At 44.5% G+C, this 19,202-nt stretch overlaps 1 protein-coding gene across 4 annotated transcripts in view; it reads left to right on the top strand.

The window, feature by feature from the left end:
- The first annotated feature begins 13,083 nt into the window (after positions 1-13,083).
- Positions 13,084-19,202, top strand: part of Ippk (inositol-pentakisphosphate 2-kinase) — a 58,694-nt gene continuing 52,575 nt past the window's right edge. Inside the window, exons 1-2 of one of the 4 annotated variants that reach the window (XM_087206350.1) lie at positions 13,175-13,309; positions 18,503-18,589. Coding sequence is in view for 3 of the 4 variants with exons in the window: in XM_004870081.4 (XP_004870138.1) it covers positions 13,229-13,309 (81 nt within the window). In the remaining variant the exon portion in view is untranslated. Of the gene's footprint in view, positions 13,310-18,502; positions 18,590-19,202 lie in introns of all 4 variants that reach the window. The other 3 variants (XM_004870081.4, XM_021248485.2, XM_021248482.2) reach the window with 3 other exon arrangements.

Below are 19,202 nucleotides of genomic sequence, written 5' to 3'. Positions count from 1 at the left end.
GAAAGGAACTTCAGTATATCAACATTTAATGACCTGATGTGGGGAGGGGAAATGTTCTATAATCCTATGATTAGATCTTTTAGTAAGCCTGTGTTCTGGGGCTGTGACCTTCAAAAATGTTTCTCAGCTTCTTCCCCCCCTTAGATGGGACAGGATGGCTAGAGTGGGCCTACATGGTATATTTCCTTTAGCCTAGGTTGTTTAGGCTCTGATAAAACCCTTGCAGGTAAAGCTCTTGTGAGAGAGTTTCTCCTGTGAGCAGGTGAGGAGAGCAGAAAGTTTTGGTGGGATATGGTGGCACATGCCTGTAATCCCAGCACTCGGGAGGCTGAAGCAAGACATAGTGAGTGCAAGGCCAGCCTGAACTACATAGCAAGATTCTGTCTCCCAAAACAAAAACAAAAATCAGAATATTCTGGTGTACTACTCTCTCCTCTCCCTGCCTTCATAAGGGATTTTTTATTTAATATTCAGTGTGAGAGCCTGGGTGAGGCCCTGGAAGTAAATCTCACACAGCATGGCAGTTTAACTTTTAGACTTGCCCACGCTGAACCTTTGCTAACTTGTCCATTACCATTCAGGTTTTCCTACCTGAAGTTCTGGGTCTTACTGAAATTTCTCTTGTTGAGCTTATGCTCTGGGAAATTATGACTGTACTGGCCTGTCTTTCCAATTTTGGGACCAACAGTTCACCCTGTGACCTCACTTCTCTGATGGATCTAAGAAGAGTTGATTTGCAGTTTATTGTTAGCATAGAGTTGCCACTGCTAAGCTCCTTAATACTGGATGGGAAACTGGAAGTCCTCTTTTATTTATAATAGGTAAAATATGTACATATACGTATGCAAAATTAAAATGTATGAAAAGGCTGTAAAGAGTACAGCAAGTTGTGTTTGATTTTTGGCCACCATCTCATTCTAGTACTGTGAGACCCAACGTAGCAACTTAGCAATACCAGCACCATGTTGAGAACATTCTCCTCCGTTTTGCAAATATGTGACTTCCAGCTGCACTCTGTCTCCCGGGAGAAAACTCCACCCCTAACCAGTAAACAGAAACTGTGTTTCAGGTGATCTGCAACAAACTTACCCAGGGGAATGTGAGGAACTAACTGTGCTTATCCTGGCTTCTGTAACCAGCTTCTGCAACAATTTGTAACCCAGGGGAATGGGAGGAGGGACGTTTTCTGTGGTTTTTCACTCTCAATATGCAGTCCTCATTTCAATTGGGACCTTTGTCCTCTGACTTGGTTGGAGTGTACATGGGTCCCGGCCAGAAAATAAAGTTCTTCAGTAAGATCCCAGGACTGTGTCCTGCTTTGAGAGTTTGTCGCTAATCTAATTTGGGGATGAGGTCCAACAGTACTAGTCTGTAAAACTGTTACCAACTTCTTGTGTACCCTTCCAGAGACATCCTAGGCACATAGAAACATCTGGCTGCTTATATATTTGTGTAAGTTGTATATTTTTATACAAATGGTAGTACTATATAATATATGCAATGTCCTACACTTTACCATTCCTTGTGCGACTCAGGATTGAACCCAGAGCCTTTACCCTGAGCTACATCCTCAGGCCATTTTATTATTTTGAAATGGGATCTTGCTAAGTCACTAGGTTGCTCAGGCTTGCCTTGAACTTGTGATTCTCCTGCCTCAGCTTTCCAGAGTGCTGGAATTATAGGCATGTGCCACCATGCCCGATGGACTTTACCTTTTTCACTTAATACATCTTGGAGATCATTCTTTTTTTTTTTTTTTTTGGTACCAGGGATTGAACTCAGGACCTTGCACTTTCGAGGCAGGCAGGGGAAACACTGAGCTAAATCCCCTGTCCTCATTCCACTTTTTAAAAAATGGTTGCATAGGGACCGGGGATTTAGCTCAGTAGTGTGGCCTCCTGCCTCGAAAGCACAAGGTCCTGAGTTTGATCCCAGGTACCAAAAGAAAAAAGGTCCCATATTATATCTTTGATGGATAATTTAGATATCAACTTGCTATGGTTGTCAGTAATATGCATTATAGTTATATGACTTTTGTAATGCAGATTTTATTTTTATTGTAGTAAAATATATAGTAAAATAAAATTTAACTGTTTTCAAGTGTATATAGTTCATTTGTGTTAAGTACATTCACAATGTTGTGCAACCTTCAACACCATCCATCTTTCCTCAAAACTGAAACTTTGGCTGGGATCTCTTTTATTTTTCAGTACTGGGAATCAAACTCAAGACTGTGCTTGCCAGGCAAGCATGGTGCCACTGAGCTAAATCCTCAACCTGAAACACTGAAACTCTGAATCCATTAAATACTAACTCCCTGTTTCCCCTTCCCCCTTCTCTGGCAATTATTGTTCTATTTTCTGTCTCTGTAAAATTATTCTAATATCTTGAGATTTTAATTTTTATGTAGACAAAGATATTGATCTTTTCTCTGATAAGAGAGTACTTCTTTTTGTCTTGGCTATGTCAAAGATGACAATGCTCTGAAATGTCCTTGTTCAGGACCTCTCCAGTCAATCATACTGTGGCCCATTACCTTTCCACCTTGATTTCCCTGGAGGGGCAAGCTAAAGAGAGGTGGGGTGTGGCTCAGTTGTAGAGAGCTTGCTCCATTGTGGGAGGCACTGAGTTCCATCTGCAGCACCGCAGGTGCACATGAGCACACTCAAACACACATAGAGAAAGATGAGTACACATTTTGTGGCTAGAATGCTTGTCTCCTCCAAAACTCATGTGGAAATTTAGTTGTCATTGGAATAGTATTAAGAGGTGGACCTCATGCTGGGGATTTAGCTCAGTGGTGCCACTGCCTGCCTTGAAAGTGCAAGGTCCTGAGTTCAATCCCTGGTACCAAAAAAAAAAAAGAGGTGGACCTCAAAGAAGTGATTGGGCCATGGGGGCTCTGCTCTGATGAATGGGCTTCCTGCCATTATAAAAGGGTGACTATGGCCCCTCTTGCTCTTTTGCCCTTCAGCCATGTGTTGATGCATCAAGAAGGAACTTGGCAGATCCCAGTACCTGGATATCAGAGCTTCCTGGACTCTAGAGCTGTGAGCCAATACATTTCTGTTTACTATAAATTACCCAGTCTGGTATTGTTACAACAGCACAAATGGACAGGGGTAGAGGGTGAGGAGCAGATGGTCTGGACAGCAGATCCCCATAAAGTGACCACTAATGCAGGACACAGCTTTATCCCTGTGTGGGTGGGACTTATCATCCCAGGAGGAGCTTCAGAGTTGGTGGGGTTGCCTCAGGAAAGCAGGCTCTTATGCCATAGAAGGTTCAGGTGACCAGAATATCTCAGAGTTCACTTTCTGGAAAAGCTGTCTAGTTCCACTGAGATGAGCATCCTGAGGCTGATGCATTGAAGGATTCTTCTTTGTCTTCTTCTTTTTCCTAATTATAAAGGTTAATTGTGTCTTTTATGACAATTCAAATGTTACAGAAACATGTAGCATTGTTAGTACTGCTACCTATAGTTTAACTCCAAAGAAAATCATAGTTGAAAATAAGACATGCATTCCTTAACTGTTTTACTTTTCCATTCAAACACAAACATTTGTTTCTGCAGGTAGCAACATGTCATGGTATTATGGTTTATGTCTTGATGTCCCCCCAAAGTCTCATATGCTCAAAGATGGGGCTTTGGGGAGTGATTGGATCATGGGGGCATGATACTCATCAGTGGTTTACTCCACTGATGAGTTTATAGCTGACTTGCTATTAGGAGGTGAGATCTGGGGGTGTAGCCTGGAAGGATTTATCTCACGTTGGCCCTTCCCTTCACTGTCTCTCTGCTCCCAAGGACCCCATGCCATGTACCTCTTCTTCTTCACCATGCCTTTATGCCATGCCATCCTCCCTTTAAGTTGAGATAGAATAGAAGAAATAAGATCTTAAAGACAGTAAACCAGCTATTGTGGCTTTCCTCTTGAAAACCTGCCCTATGTCCTCTAGAGTATACGTTTATCTTGCTTTTTCCTCTTTTACTTGACCCAAGCTCACTCTGCAGAGCCACTTTTTCCCTCGCTCTTCACTTTTATTTTTTCAAATAAACTTTGCTACTGTAAAAACCAACCAAACAAACCCCCAAAACAAGACATAGTAAACCTATAAATTGGGCTCTGGACCTGTCCTTTTCACCTGTAAATTAATTTCCTCGATCTTTAAAAATGCAGCAATATTTGTGAACAGCATATCTCCACTTCAAACACATAAAAATGGTTTGCATTCTGACATAGCATGACAAATGTGTAACCTGACAGTAGGAATATATATCATAGATCACCTATCTTGAAAACGTTCTCAAATGTCCCATAAATATACCCAGCTTTGGCTCATAATGCATCTTATTTCTCTGAATGCTTGCACTCTTGTGTACTAAAATTCCTGCCAAATAAACTCTTCCCAATCCTCTTACTGACTAATCCTGCAAATTCTATTTCTTCTATGAAAGTCAGCAAACCTCCAAACAGTATATGCTTAGGGTGGGCTAAGTTCCTCATCTCAGCTTCAGTGACCTCCCCAGACCCAGTCTGGTGACAGAGCTAGCTAATTATGGGCTGAAACTTCTACAGCTGTGAGCCAAAAAAACCCAAACAAACTCTTTCCTCCTTTAAATTGGGTATTGTGTCTCTAATGGAAAAGTGACTAAGACAAATTTTAGTACTAGAGAAGTAGGGTTGTTGTTGTGACCCTGTTGCAGAATTTCAAAAGACAGGAGAGATCAAATGGGTGCCAGGAGGCTTTGTTTAAGGTGTATATACTGGCTCAGCAGACTGTCCGTCTGAAATGGCTGACTGCTGAACAAAGAGAAGTTCTAGCTTTTGTACATTTTGTCCAAGAGGATGGTCTTTCTATTGACATAGCAAGTGAGTTTACTGGAACAGGACAAGGGCAGACCGTTTTGTAACTTTGCCTTGAAAGAAGACAGTGACTTATGAATCATATGAGAACAGGGTGTCATGAACTTTGTTTACAAGACACAGATACTTTTATCTGTACCAAAACAACTAGTTACAGCTACAAGGGAGAGGAGAATAATGGGCGGAGGCTTCCCAAGGCTAGGAAGGACTTGTTTTTTCTTAAGTCCTGCTTCAACTGTACCTAACCATGTGGTTCAAAAGCCTTTGGAACTGGCTTGTGGGAAGAGTTTGGAAAAGTTTTTAGATGTTGGCTGGAAAAGGAGCCCTAGAATGTTGTAAGCTGAGCTTGATAGGAGATTCTGGTCAGCGCTCAGGAGACCAGAATGCTGATAGACATACAGCCAGTAAAGACCAGGCTCAGGAAGTTTCAATTGGGAATAAAGACTCCACTGGCAGTTGGACTCAAGACCATGTGTGTTATGCTCTGCCAGAAAATTTGTCTACACTTTTCTCCTGTCCTGAAATTTTGAGGAGGAAGACTAAAATTAGGTGCAGCATATTAATTAATCTGGTGGAGGAAATTTCAAGGCAGCCGAACATTCAGGCTGTAGCTTAGATACTGTTGGGCCTTTTAGCCAGCTCTACATTGAGAATCAACAGCAAATAGTCCAGTTGAATGAGTTAAAAAGTTTTGAGTTTGGCTAGAAAGGAAGCTAAAGTTAAAGGAGGAAAGGCTTATTTAGATCATAGTTTGTAGAGGTGTCAGTTTATAGTTGGTGGCTCTAAGGCAGGGTGGATCATGAAGGTATGATAATCATCAGTACATTAGTTCATCCATGAGTCTATCACTGACTTGATGTTAAGAAGTGGGATCTGGTTGGAAGAGATGGGTCACTGAGAGTGTGGCCTGGAAGGGTTTTTCTCTTGCTGGGTTGTTGAGGCCCATTCTATATAATTCTTGGGGAAATATAACTTCATAATTAAATCATGGTTAGGGCTATCTGAGGCCTAGTGTCTTCTTGCCTGCAAGCTGGCTATGCTATGCGGAAACATAACTCTGTGCCTCCAGTCACAGCTGAGGCTTCAAAGGTCACATGATGCTGTGATGCTCCAGGGAAAGATTACATCAGTTGAAGACATCCTGGTTCTTTGAGAACCAAGTAGTAACACAAAAACAGAAAGGTTTCACTGGGGGAAGGACAAATTCCTTATTAGCCTGCTATCTTGTCTTACCTACCTATTGTAAGAATGCTTTGCCCATCTCACCATCCTCATCAAAATAAGACATTCAACAACCTAAGATCCTCATCAACATAGGATTGCCACTACCCTCTGAGTCATTCAATACTTCCTCCAATTATTTTATGTACCCAATAAATAGTGGCTAGCTTGGAGTACCTTTGTCTTTGCCCAGTCTGGCATTGACCTCCCAGCTCCCCAAGTACTTTGAAAGTATATCTCTTTGTCTTTATTTCTCACCACACCCTTCTCCAGGCAGATTGGAGGACTGATCTGCCTCTGAAACCTGTTCCTCCCTTTACTCTTTCTTGGCTTCCTGGACTCTCTGTGCCCGGAACCACTTCTCTGCCATGCCCTTCTTCTTTGTTATCCTGCATTGGGGGGTCAGGTGACTATGGACTGAAACCTCCACAATTGTGAGCCAAAACAAACCTCTCCTCCTTAAATTTGTTGGTGTTGGGTATTGTATGTCAATAATAAGGAAAATTTAAAAAAATAAGGAAAACCATTAAGACACATGGCCATCTTTTTATATTCAAATATAAGAGACAGAGCTTTTTTTCTTTTGCATTTTTTGAGACAGGCTCTCGCCAGGTAGTTCGGGCTGGCCTTTAATTCACTGTGTGCCCAGGCTAGCCTTGAATTCAAGGTGATCCTTTTGCTTCAGCCTCCTCAGTGCTTGGATTACAGTGCTTGGCTTTTTCTCTTTTACAGCTTCATTTTAAAATGAGAATTTATTCATTTAGTGAGATTTTATTACAGAAACAGTACATGGTGTCAGGGGTATAGCTCAGTGGTAGAGCACTCACTCAGGATGTACGAAGTCCTGGGTTCCATCTCCAGTGCTGTGTGCAGGGGAGATAGTACATCAATATATTCATGAAAGCCAGCAATATATAAATGCAAGAGGAAAAAAGTGAATTTCCTCTGATAGTTCTTTCTCCTCTTTCCAAAGGGGATAATTTATTTTACTTTTTCACATTTATACCCATGCACACATGCACACATACATATACTTCAAATATTTACTGAACCATTGGCTGTGACAACATCCAGGTCAATCTAGAACAGGTCTAAGTCATTTTTACCATCTTTATAGTTTTTCTGTATTGTAATTTGGTGATTCTCAGACTCATCTGAGAATGGGTAGAATATGAGGTGCTGAGCCCCCTCCAGGTCTCATGCTGGGGTAGGTTGATACAGCCTTAATTGTGAACCAAGTGCTATTTACCACACCTCATCCTTTATTATGAATACCCTGTACGCATCTCTGACCATTTGAGAGAATAGAAATGATGAGTTAAGTGAAATTGGCTACATTAGTTTTAATGATTTGGTCAAACTGAGCCCCAACAATGAGCCCCCCCTTCTACCCCCACAGCAGTGCACAGAGATGTGCTGTCCATCCCTCCCTACTACCCATGACCAACACTGCATGAGATTGCTTTTGCCATTATTGTTTTTGTTTTTTGATATATAAGAGAAGATACTTCATTATTTTAGTTATTTAATTAGTAAAGAAGCTAAGCAATAAATAATTGGGGATGTCATGATGGGGTGGTAGAGTTACACTCACCAGTTTCCCCCACAAAACTGTAGTACACTTGCCAGAACCAAAAAAACCTACATCAGTATATTACTATGACTAAACTCCAGATTTTATCATTTTCCTATCAATGCCTTTTTTTCTCGTTTGTGATGCCAAGGATCAAACTCAGGCCACTGTACACATTAGGCACACTGCCTTTGAGCTTCATTCTCAGGTGTGCGTGGCTTTTCAATGTGGTTGAAAGAATTTTTATTTCTCTTTCTTTCCTTTTCTCTTCTCCTCCCTCCTCCCCTACCTTCCTTTTTCTTTCTAATGCACATTGTTAACAAATGTAGATAGGACCTACATGAAATAGTGTAACAAATCTAATCAAATTGCTACCTGTCTTAATTTGAAGTGCATGACAAAATATCACAGACTAGGCTTAAATAACATATTCTAATAGTTCTGGTGGCTGTAATTCTGAGATGAGTGCCAACACGGTCAGGTTCTGATGAGGGTAACCTTCTTGCTGTGTCATCACATGACAGAGAGAAGAAACAGGTATCTCTTCATTTTAAGGGCACTAATCTCATAATGGGGGCTTCATCCTCATAACCCTCCAAAGGGTCCAGCTCCAAATACTTTCACACTGGAAACTGGGGCTTCTTCCTATGAATTCCTGGGGGACCAAATATTCAATTTGTAACTTCCATCTAATGGCTTCCACCTAAGCCATTTGGTCTTTACTTCAATACTTCACTCATCACCCAAGGAGGTGATCTAGTCCATCCTCGAATACTACTCTAATATTGAACTCTGTAAATTGTAAGTGAAAAGAACCCACTTCACCCCCCTCCCCCCGGAATTAAACTCAGGACATTGCGCTTGCCAGGCAATGTCTGGCCCACTCACACTGTTTTAAGCAAAAGATGGAACTCATTGGTCCAGACTTAAAAGCAACTTGGTGAACAGTGTGTACTTGTCTTCGATACTTCCCAGCTGTTTCCCCTCAGTTGCTGCCATCTGTGGTGCTTTGTCACTGCTGGCTGAGATGGCTTTTCCATTGCTTAGCTGAGTGTGTTTCTTTTTCACTCACTTCATTGCAAGCCACAGAAGTAAGGGTCATCAGCTGAACCAATCATAGGTGTATGTAATTTCCAGGGAATATAAATTTTTTGAAAGGAATATTATATAATTTTAATCTGTCATACATCAAGGCAATATACGTGAAATCACAAATTTTCAATGTCAATTTGGTCTGAAAACTTATTTCTCTGGGCAGAGAGCTTTCTTCCATCCAGTGGTATATTTCTAAAGTGGTTTGTATTTTGCTATCCACATCCCAAAGTTTTTCCCACTATGGATACAGAACTGAAATATTTTAGTGTCTTTTGGGTGACATAAGGTTAGTGTCATAATTGTATAATTACACCCCGGTGTGCAGCGCGCAGCAGCCGAACCGGCAGCAGACCGCTGGGGGTCAGCCCCGCGGGGCTGCGAGGTCCGGAGAAACCTGGAGAATGGCACTGAAGCGGATCCAGGTTTGATTTCTGAGTGGATGCTTATAAATTGCTTGTGTTGAGTAGCTTTATTGCCAGTATTCAGAATCCTTGGGAAATGACTACTTCTCAGAAGCATCTTCCAGGTGTAGCTGGCTTTTGGGTTTTGAGCTGTTGCAGGATTCTACCTCTTCAGTTTATTGGAGATGAGAAGTTTCTGCCTACTTGGCTCACCTGCCAGTTCTGTGGCACTGGCCTGTACGTTTGTTTGTTTTTTTAAAGACCCTTAGGCAATGTCAGTCTTGGTATATCAAAGGAACAACTGATTGGCATAATTATGTCACCTTGGCTAAAGTAGTACAATCAACAATAACAACAGCATCAAATACAGCCTAGAAAATGGCAATTTGTAGCCCTTAATATGGCTCTTTTACCCTTAGGGAAGAAGATGTAAAAGGGGTTAGGGGGTAAAAAAACAGAAATAGAAGAAGAGGAAGAGGTGAGAAGCAAGGCTGGGGGACAAACTTTAGGAAACTGGTGAAGACAGGTGGGAAAGAGAAAAGAAAAACATAAAAACAAGAACAGAACAGAACAACAAAAAACTAGAAACTGTATTCAAACAATCAAGAAAAAACTAAACAAGAACTAGAAAGGAGGAAAAACAGAAAGAAAAAAGAAAAAAAGAGAAAAAAGATAAAGAACCCAAAAACATTCAATTCAAGATGTGTCTCTGCTGTCGCTGTTAGGCAATGTGGGCAGTCTAGAATCAGCAAGGTAACTGCAGCTTCGTGGTGGGGTAGTGGATAATCCCGGCCAGCACGTCCCTTTAGTTCATCTAAAGTTCAGGCTATGAACTTTCCGGCTATGAGGCTGGACCTGGATTCTACTGTTTTTTTGTTACGGGGATGGAACTCGGGTCCTTGCGCTTGGAGGCAGGGAGCAGAACCACTGAGCTAAATCCCCGGCCCTGGAACTGGATTCTTTGAGCCTACAACAGTCTGAGTCTCCTGCTGGCTTGAACTCCACTCCCTAACCTCCTGCTGATTTGAACTCAGCACCTGCATGGAGGCACTGGAAGCCACTAGATGTAGTCTCCCCGAAGCTGTTCTGAGTTCCAAGCTGGGTTGGCCCCTCTTCAAGATGGCTATCAGCCAATCACCCTCTCCTGGGAGCTGACTGACCTGCAGCGGGATCCTCCCGCCCAGTGCTCCACAGGACCTGTGCGTGATGATTTGTTCCACTGGCAGGCCACCATCATGGGCCCGAATGACAGCCCTTACCAAGGAGGCGTCTTCTTCCTGACCATCCTCTTTCCTACCGATTACCCGTTAAAGCCCCCAAAGGTTGCTTTCACAAGAATCTATCACCCCAACATCAACAGCAATGGCAGCATCTGCCTGGACATCCTGCTGTCACAGTGGTCTCCAGCACTGACCGTGTCCAAAGTTCTCTTGTCCAGAACTGTCTCTGTGACCCCAACCCTGATGACCCTCCAGAGCCAGAAATAGTCCACACGTACAAGGCTGACAGAGAGAAGTACGCCTACTCTTTTGTTTGCTTTGTGCCATGACTGTCCAGGTTCCCAACATCTTCCTGCCCATGCCATGCCCTCGTGCAGCGTGTGTCCCAGCCCAGCTTCTTGGCCTTCGCTATGTGCCTTGACTCGGAGGAGGGAGAGGGGATAAAAGCAGTTCACCCTCCTGGGTGGCTCATCAGATACCACTGCTGAACCCTAAGATACTGTTCCAAGCCCCGCCCTCAGGACAGCAAAGTCAGTGGCCAAGAATGGACTCAGAAGAATCTGACAAGTAAATTCTGGATTAAACTCTCAGGTTTATGGCATTAAAAAAAATTGTATAAATACAAATGGAGCCACCCATGCTGCTATAGTTATAAACTCATCTTAGACAAAATAAATAAAGTATCTGAACTTTTTTTCTTGTAAATGTGTTCAAATATGGAAGAATTTCTGAGGGAATACAATTTCTGATTGCCCAGGTTGAGGCCACAAGCTCCTATGAAAGTAGGACTTGAGTCCACTTAAATCAGAAGATGCTTCATATGCTGAAGAGAAGCATGGTGCTTCCCCTAATAAAAACTACCTTGGTGTTCTACAAAGAAGGGAGTGCGGAGCCAGGGGATGAAAAACAACTGATGTCCCCCATTCCTTGGGCTGGTAGCTAGCCCTTCCTTCTCTTTTCCCAATCCTTTCAGGTGGGACCACTCTCCTCCCATCCCCTACTGTTACCTCAGCATATTTATTTCAAAGCATCTGACTCTCTTCCCCAGGACTCAGAAATATACCAAGTTTAAGAGGGTTGGTGTGGTCTGTCCCAGGTCCACTGTTTATGGAGAATTTAAAAACAATTACGAAGGGCTAGGGGTTTAGCTCAGTAGTGCTGCGACTGCTTGTCAAGGTCCTGAGTTTGATCCCCAGTACCGCAAAAAAAAAAAAAAAAAAGAGAAATAAAAATGTAATCTGTTTTTTATCATCACCGTGCACTAGCAATTCTAAATAGTGCCAGTGACAAAATACTCATCCTTAAAAAAAAGAAATCATGATCCAGAACACCAAAGATGTTTCACGAAGGAAATATTTTGTATATAATATTTATTCTGACCCCAACTCTACTTTCACAAGGAACTGGGAAGCTCAATCGCAAATATGCCTAAAGTCTCTTGGCCTTGTAGAGTTGTGGGAAGGTCTGGATTTGAACCCTAACGGTTTTCTCACTTCTCTTTGCTCTTGGGGAGACTACTTAGCCCCAGGAGTGGCTATTTCTACCCTAATTTCTCAGCCTTCCCTGGGGAGGATCCTAAGTAATTCTCCACCAGGGCTCCCCTTCAGGGCTCAGGATGGAGGAGAGAGATTATCAAAACTATTAGCTCATTTTCCTGACTCACTCTTTCTATTCTATTTCCAAAGCCTGGCCAGTTGCCCAGTGGTGCTTGAGAATGTCAGTCATTCTCAAGGCTGGCTCTGCAAGTCCTTGCTTTATGAACCACATATCGGCATGAGGTTGGATTTTCTTCATATAGTACATCAACAGCAGCGATATTTAGTATCGCAGAAGACCTAATGCAGATGTCAGAATCCAGCTATCTTCCATTAAGCCAGGCTTTTAAAAAAGTGGCAAAAATGTAACACCATACCTCTCTTTATTTTAGAAGAGGGTACAGCCACTGAAACTATGCAATGTTTATTTTTAAATGAAAAAATACTTTAAAACATTTTCATTAAAATATAGTAACATCGAAAGCTAACACCCACATTAGCAAAAGCTTTTGAGCCTTCGACCATTTTCAGGAACATAAAGCGGTCAGGAGGCTGAGGTTTCGGAACGCGGACATTATGTCACCCTCGGAGCTGCTTCGGAAGGGAGAGCCACTTTCTTCCCAACAAGTGAATAAACAGATTGGCTGCACCACGCCTCACGGCCAAGAAGCCTGGCACTCCGTGGAGGTCAGCTGGAGAAGGGGGGGTCCCCTCGCCCTACAGGGCCAGGTCAGCCCGCCTGGAGTGTGACTGACAATGTCTTTACCTCACAGGACTGCCCAATGGCTCTCCGTCAGGTAGCCCCGTGAGAATGCGACGAGTCATGTCTCATTTATAGAAACGAAAACAGAGGCTCAGAGATACTGAATGCCTTGCTGGGATCACACGACTAAGCGGTATGGAGTCTCCGGTCGCCAGCTACCGGCCGCAAGGGTAGGACACCCCGGGTCAGTCCCGGGCGCCGAGCAGCCGCCGGCCTCTCCCGCCAGCCTCACATCCGGCGCCAGGGCCGGAAGCCTCCCTTCCGGTTCCCAAGACCGCGCCTCGGAAGTGAGTCACACTGCCAGCTCCTAAAATGGCCGCAGAGTGTCCGACTCAGCCGTCAATGAAGGTAAAGTGGGCGGGAACCCGGAAGTTGCTCGGCTCGGCCTAGGCGGCTACCGGGGGCGTAGCTTCCGGCGGCCCGCGCCCGTGAGTAGCGGCGGCTGACAGGCGCTCCTCCCCAGACGGCGGCTGCTGGAGCCCGACGAGGCGGTCGGCCCCTAGCTCGCGTCCTCGCCTCCCGGTCCGCGAGCCTCCAGGGCCGCGCCGGGGCATGGAAGAGGAGAAGATGGACGAGAATGAATGGGGGTACCACGGGGAAGGCAACAAGAGTCTGGTGGTGGCCCATGCGCAGGTAAGTGGCGAACGGGTGGCGCGGTTCGGCCCCTCACCCGATGGTCTTGGTCCTCAGGGGCTCCCCGTCGTTCCCAGCACCTCACCAATCTAGGCCTGTCTCCCTTTGGAGCCTGTAGCCCTTCTTTCCTCATCCCCCAGCATCCTCCCCAGTTCGGTCCCCCATCCCTGGCACCTCGCATTCCCCCCCCCCCCCGCCCCGCCACATATCCCCTACCCAGATTGGTCCCCTGTCCCTGCTAGTACCCGCCTCTTCTCCCCGTCCCCTCAGTATCCCCCAAACCCCTTACAGTGGATTCCCAGCCCTTCCCTCCCACGCCCTGTGGGTGCTTCGCGGTCTCACTCGGTGCGTCCTCCGCAGGGGTGGTTGCCCAACAACCTGGCGGCGGAGGCTTAGCTGGGACTAGGGCCTGGGCAGCACTGGAGGAAGTGCCTGGGATGCTGTGGTACCAGCTCGGCGGGAGTTGAGCCTCTGAGAACACGAATCTGCTGTTCTCCGTGCTGTTGCTGTTAATTCTAACAGGGCGCTGCCCACAGGTTTGCCTTCAGAACTTTTTAGAATTTAAAGGGTTTCCCCTTCTTAATCCAGTGAGAGTGAAACTGCAGTGACTCCCAAAGAGGTGAATCCAGGAAGAGAAGCATATGGATTTGTGTGGGGCTGCAAATCTCTTTGGTATCTTACTGTCTGATACAACTACACAGGAATGTAGTGGGCTGGAAGATGGGGTAGGCGGTGGGGAGGTGTCTTGTAGGGAGGGGTTAGAGCTTGGAAGTTAAAAGGCACAGGCAGCTGGGACAATTCCCAGTTCTACCACTGCCTGGCAAAGGCTCAGTGCCTGCATTTGTAAAATGGAGCTAGGAATAGAGTTTGCTTTATGGAATTTCAGGAAAGATCAGTTAAGCAGGAGTCAGACAAGTTATGCTTGAATAGTGATAACTATCATCCTGTTGGACAGATGAAGCAAGCAGAACTCAGAGAGGTTAAGGCCCTGCTCCAGTTCAACAGCTGTTCAGGGATGGGGAAAAGTCAGCCATGGTGTAAGCTGCAAACATCCAGGTGGCTCTTTGATTCTACCTTTGTGTTTTGTTACCATCAGCACAGTTGGGAATCAGAGAGCTCAGACCATAGGTTTTACTCACGATCTTTAGGTGAATTAATAATGGACAAGACTGAGCTGAAGCCATCCTCTTCTAGTGGGGCTGATGTATTAAGTTACAAAAGTAGTGACAGATGAAGGAGCAAGTTCCAGACTTGAAGCAAAAGGACACCCAGAGTTGGAAGAGCACAGGCTTCTGTGAACTCCTGGCTGGGACTCCCTTTCCACTGTATGTCTCCCCTTCCCTGAGCAGGTGTCTCTGGGGCAGCCTGGTCCCTCCCTTTTGCACAGCTTTGATGGTAATAGTTGTGTTTCTTTTTGCTTTTACCTTTTTAAGCTTACCTTTAGCTATCAGGCTGTCCTGGTCCCATGCTATTCATTCTTTATTTTATTGTTATTGTTACCATTACTGTTTTACAGTGGTGGAGATTGAACCCAGGGCCTTGAGCATGCTTGCCAAATGCTTTGCCACTAATCTATACCTCAAGCCCTCTTTCTTTATTTTTAAATCTAACTTGCTTCTCTATGCTCATTCCTACTTAGTTGTTGTTTTAGCTCATTTAAAATTGAAGATTATCATCACAGATGGTCTCAAACATTTTTTCCCATCAAGTTAAGGTTGGATGGTGTCTGCTGCTGATGTAGGTAAAGTGAATTGTGCTGAGTGCTGAGGAGCTCAAAGACACCTTTGTGCCGGGCTTTAAGCCTGGCTGCCAGATAAGCCTGGTTAGCATGTTTGTTCAGGTTGTATACCAAGGAGGAGAGAGCAAGCCCTGGGAGACAGCTTTTCAGACCCACTTTGCTCAAGGAGAGGGTGTGTGAGTGGGATAGAGGGAAGGTGGGTGAGTGGGAACTTCTCCTTCAGAAGCCAAGCCTGGGACCAGGTGTACTCTGCTTCTCAGCTCAGCAACCCAGAGCTGCTTCATCCAGCCCAAGAGAGGGGAGGGCTTTGCCAAATCTTTCAGACGAGGAGATGGTCACTTTCTCTGAGTGAGCACCAACCACTCTGAGGTGAAAGGCTTTATAAGTTCCCTGTCTGCCCTTCCTAGCAACACAAGCACACAATGCTCATGTAGACAGCCATCCTGAGGCCTGTCCTGTAGGAGTTGAGGGTCTAGGTGGGAACATCTACTCTGTCATTGGCTAGCAACACTAAAAGCAGGTGATGCTCCTGCTGTGTGCAGACATGGAACAGAAAAGAGCGAGAACCTTCAGTACAGGATTTGGGGCCTGGGAATGGAGGAACTCTGTGTGGGCTGCAGGAGAGTGTGGGGCATGCTTAGCGTAGGCAGGAAGTGGAAGGACAGGCCAACCCAAGGGGCTTTAGCAGTATTCGTGATACATGGTGGTTAGCTTCCCCATAGCCAGCCCAAGCAGTCCTAGATAGTTTCAGTGTTAACCATAAGGTTCTCTTTAGGTTTTGGAAAACTGTGCAGTGTGTCCCCTTCCCAGGTGCAACATGTGCAGTGTCCAATATCCACCTGGCAGGGATCCTCTGGTGCACATACTGGGATGTAAGCAGCCTGGGCACACTGTCTCCCAAGGGTGTGTGGAGCCCCAGGCATGAACTCTGAGAGGGTTCCTTGGGCATGGACATTTCACATCAAGGCACATGCTCTCCTGTGCGCAGCCTAAGGGCATGACATCTGTTCTGGCAGCCACATCAAAGGTCTGCAAAGCCTGTGGTCACCTTCCATGCTGCTGCACTGGACTTCTTTCCCAAGGTGTTTGCATTTGCCTCCTTTTCCTTCAGCTTATTGATTTTGCCTCAGGGTCTTGTCCTGTGAAGGTCATTTTACACCTTATTTATTGTTCAGGATCTTAGGTGTCTAGGGTACTGAGCCCCATGGGTCACCTTGGCTTTGGGGTGCAGGGGCAGATGGTGCCCATTCTTTTCACAACATTGAACTGTCATGTTTTCCTTTTTAGTGATTTTAGAAGTAATATGAAAGACTGCCATTTAACCAACCTGCCAACAAAGAAGATTTATCAGAAGGATGACAAGAACTCCTCATTTCCAGTGATTCTAGTTTTGTAACCTTTCTGAGATTCTAAGGAGAGTTTCAGATCATTTCTGCAAATTATCTTGGATCCTGGGGTGTTTGGGCCTTGTAGGTGTAAAGGTCAAGCTGTTAGGAGTTCATTTCACTGTTTTTCATCTTGACTTATGTGTTAGGATTTCTTGTTTATAGATTTTTTTCTTTCTATGCAACATAGCATTATTTTATATGTTAGAATTTAACCTATTTTTGTTTTTGTTTTTTTGAGACAAGTCTCCCTAAGCTGCCTAGGCTAGTCTTGAACTCTTGGACCTAAATGACCCACCTCAGCATCTCACATAGTTGAGATTATAGGTGCTTGCCACCACACCCAGTTTATATAGAAAAATTCAAACAATGTAGAAGGTTATTTTGTAGTGGATGGACTGGATAAATTATGCTGTATCCCATTTAATATGGGGAAAATTTTTATAATGTTAAATGGAAAGATCAGGTTATAGCCTGGTATGGTGGTGCATGCCTGTAATCCGAGCTTCTTGGTAGCCTGAGGCAGAAGGCTTGCAAGTTTGTGGTCACTCTTGGTAACTTAGAGAGGCCCTGTCTCAAAATTTAAAAAATAAAAGTTCTAGGGATGTAGTTCAGTGGTAGAGCACTTGCCTAGCATGTACAGTGCCCTGGCTTCAATCTCTAGCACCACAAAACAAAGCAAAACAAAACAAAAAAACTCCACAGATTATAGCACAGTCATAGCTTGACTGTGATTATACATGTGATTGGAACAAAATATGTCAGAATGTGACAAGTAGTTATCATTTTGTGATAGTCATGATTTACTTTTACCTTTTTTTTGAGACCATGATTTACTGTGTTGCACAGATTGGTCTCAAACTTTTAGACTCAAGTGATCCTCTTGCTTCAGCCCCTCACTCAGGTAGACGGGACTACAGCTGTATGCCATCACAGCCAGCTCTATTTTTTTTTTTAAATTTTTCTAAATTTCCTACAATGAATATGTATTATAACTCGGAAAAGGGGCTGGGTGTATATTTCAAAGATTGTGTATTTAGTGTTTTTAAAAAAATTTTTTATTTATGTATTTTTTTGGTACTGGAGATCGAACTTGGGACCTTGTGCTTGTGGGGCAGGCGGTAGAACCATTGAGCTAAATCCCTGGCTGTATTTAGTGTGTTTGAGGCCCTGGATTCAATCCCCAGCTCCAAAAACAGTAGGAAAAAGCATCAATTTTTAAAAAGTTTATATCCTTTGGTCTGATTTCTGATCTGGTATTCTGGATAAGGAGATAAATAGAAGTGAAAATAAAGATCTTGTCCACAAAGATGTCCATCACAGACACCTGTAGTTATTTATAATAGCTCAGGTGGAAAGCAGCTGTTTGGTGCTGTAAGAATGTTGAAGATCATACGTCTTCCTAGAGATGCTGGAAGAACATGAGTTAGGTTCTCTTTCTAACTGTATGGCATATTCCTAAGCCCTGGATCCTCACTGAAACAGCCTTAACTTTCTTTTGTCACTAGCAACTTTTTAAGAACTGACCTATGTGCATTTGAGATATCCAGTGGTGTTCTTATAGGTTGATGGGCTGATGTGGCTTCTTTCTTGTTGGGTTTATTCTTGTCACATCCCAGTTTATTGCAGAGCTCTGCATATGGCCCTCTACTTACACTTTTTGTTTTTTTCCTAGAGCCTTCACACTGAGCTACATACCCATCCCTTTTTTATTGTTTTATTTTGAGACAGGGTCTCACTAAATCTCTGAGTTGCCCAGGCTGGGCTCAAACTTGTGCTTTTCCTGTCTCAGACTCCCAGACTGCTGGGATTACAGATATATATCACCATGACCAGCTTTTATCCTTTTATTTATGCCTGCTATTGCATGCTTAGGATGTATTCCCATATTTCCTTTGGTGGTTTTCAGCCCTGTGATGTTACTGCACCAGTTTGCAAGGGTGTTCATCTCTTTCTGGTTTTATATCTTCCCAGGTGACATGGCAACTTTTTACCTGATTGACCGCTTCCGCCTTCTTGGTCAGAATTCAATCAGATGTATAACTCCAGTGACTTTCTCTGTTTTTTTAGAGTTGCAATGCAGGAAGGTGAGGGAGGCCTTTCTGTATCTGGAGAACAAACTTAGCTGGGAGTACCTTGTGGTCATGGTGCAGCCGGGTAGGTGGTCTGAATGGCCCCTCATACTTGCATGTGGTTTTGCAACTCCACCTGCAGGCTTCCATGAATCCCATCTCCTTTCACACATTGTCAGATTTCCCACTTGTTAGGGACCACTAACCTCCCCCAGCCTGTCCTTGTACTTTTCCCATTGTTCTCAGTGTCATATTGACGTGGTGTGTTTTTCACTTTGTGACCTTTGCCACAGCTCAAACCTCAGTCTTGCAGGGATGGCTGAGAGGTTGAATTTGAGCTGCTGAAGCTTGGGAAGGAAGTGTCTTGCCCAGGTTGGACAAGGTGCCTGCTGCCCAGCCTCCTTTCCTGCTGCTCCCTTCCTTTGTGAGCCCCTTCTCGGTCCGCTGTTGGTCTGCTTTGTGGCTCCCCCTGAGGTTGTTGAGTTCTTTCCAGGGCTGAGGTACGCAGTTGTGAGTGCCTCCTGGTGAAGCCCAGCCCCACAGTCCTGCTTCTCTGAGCCTGGAGTCCTGTGGTCCTTGTGTCGCAGAGGTCAGCTGCTCAGTACCGCCTGCCCTGGTTACTGGTGGACAGACCAAGGAGGGCTGAGGAGGGGCCACAGGGAGGCCGGCTTCCTGAGACGGACATTGGGGGTCCACCA

Source organism: Heterocephalus glaber, unplaced genomic scaffold, assembly GCF_053883595.1.
Source record: "Heterocephalus glaber isolate CG9 unplaced genomic scaffold, H.glaber_assembly_v1.0 deba00000621, whole genome shotgun sequence".
Lineage (NCBI taxonomy): Eukaryota > Metazoa > Chordata > Mammalia > Rodentia > Bathyergidae > Heterocephalus > Heterocephalus glaber.
This window is presented reverse-complemented; position numbering and strand designations above follow the sequence as displayed.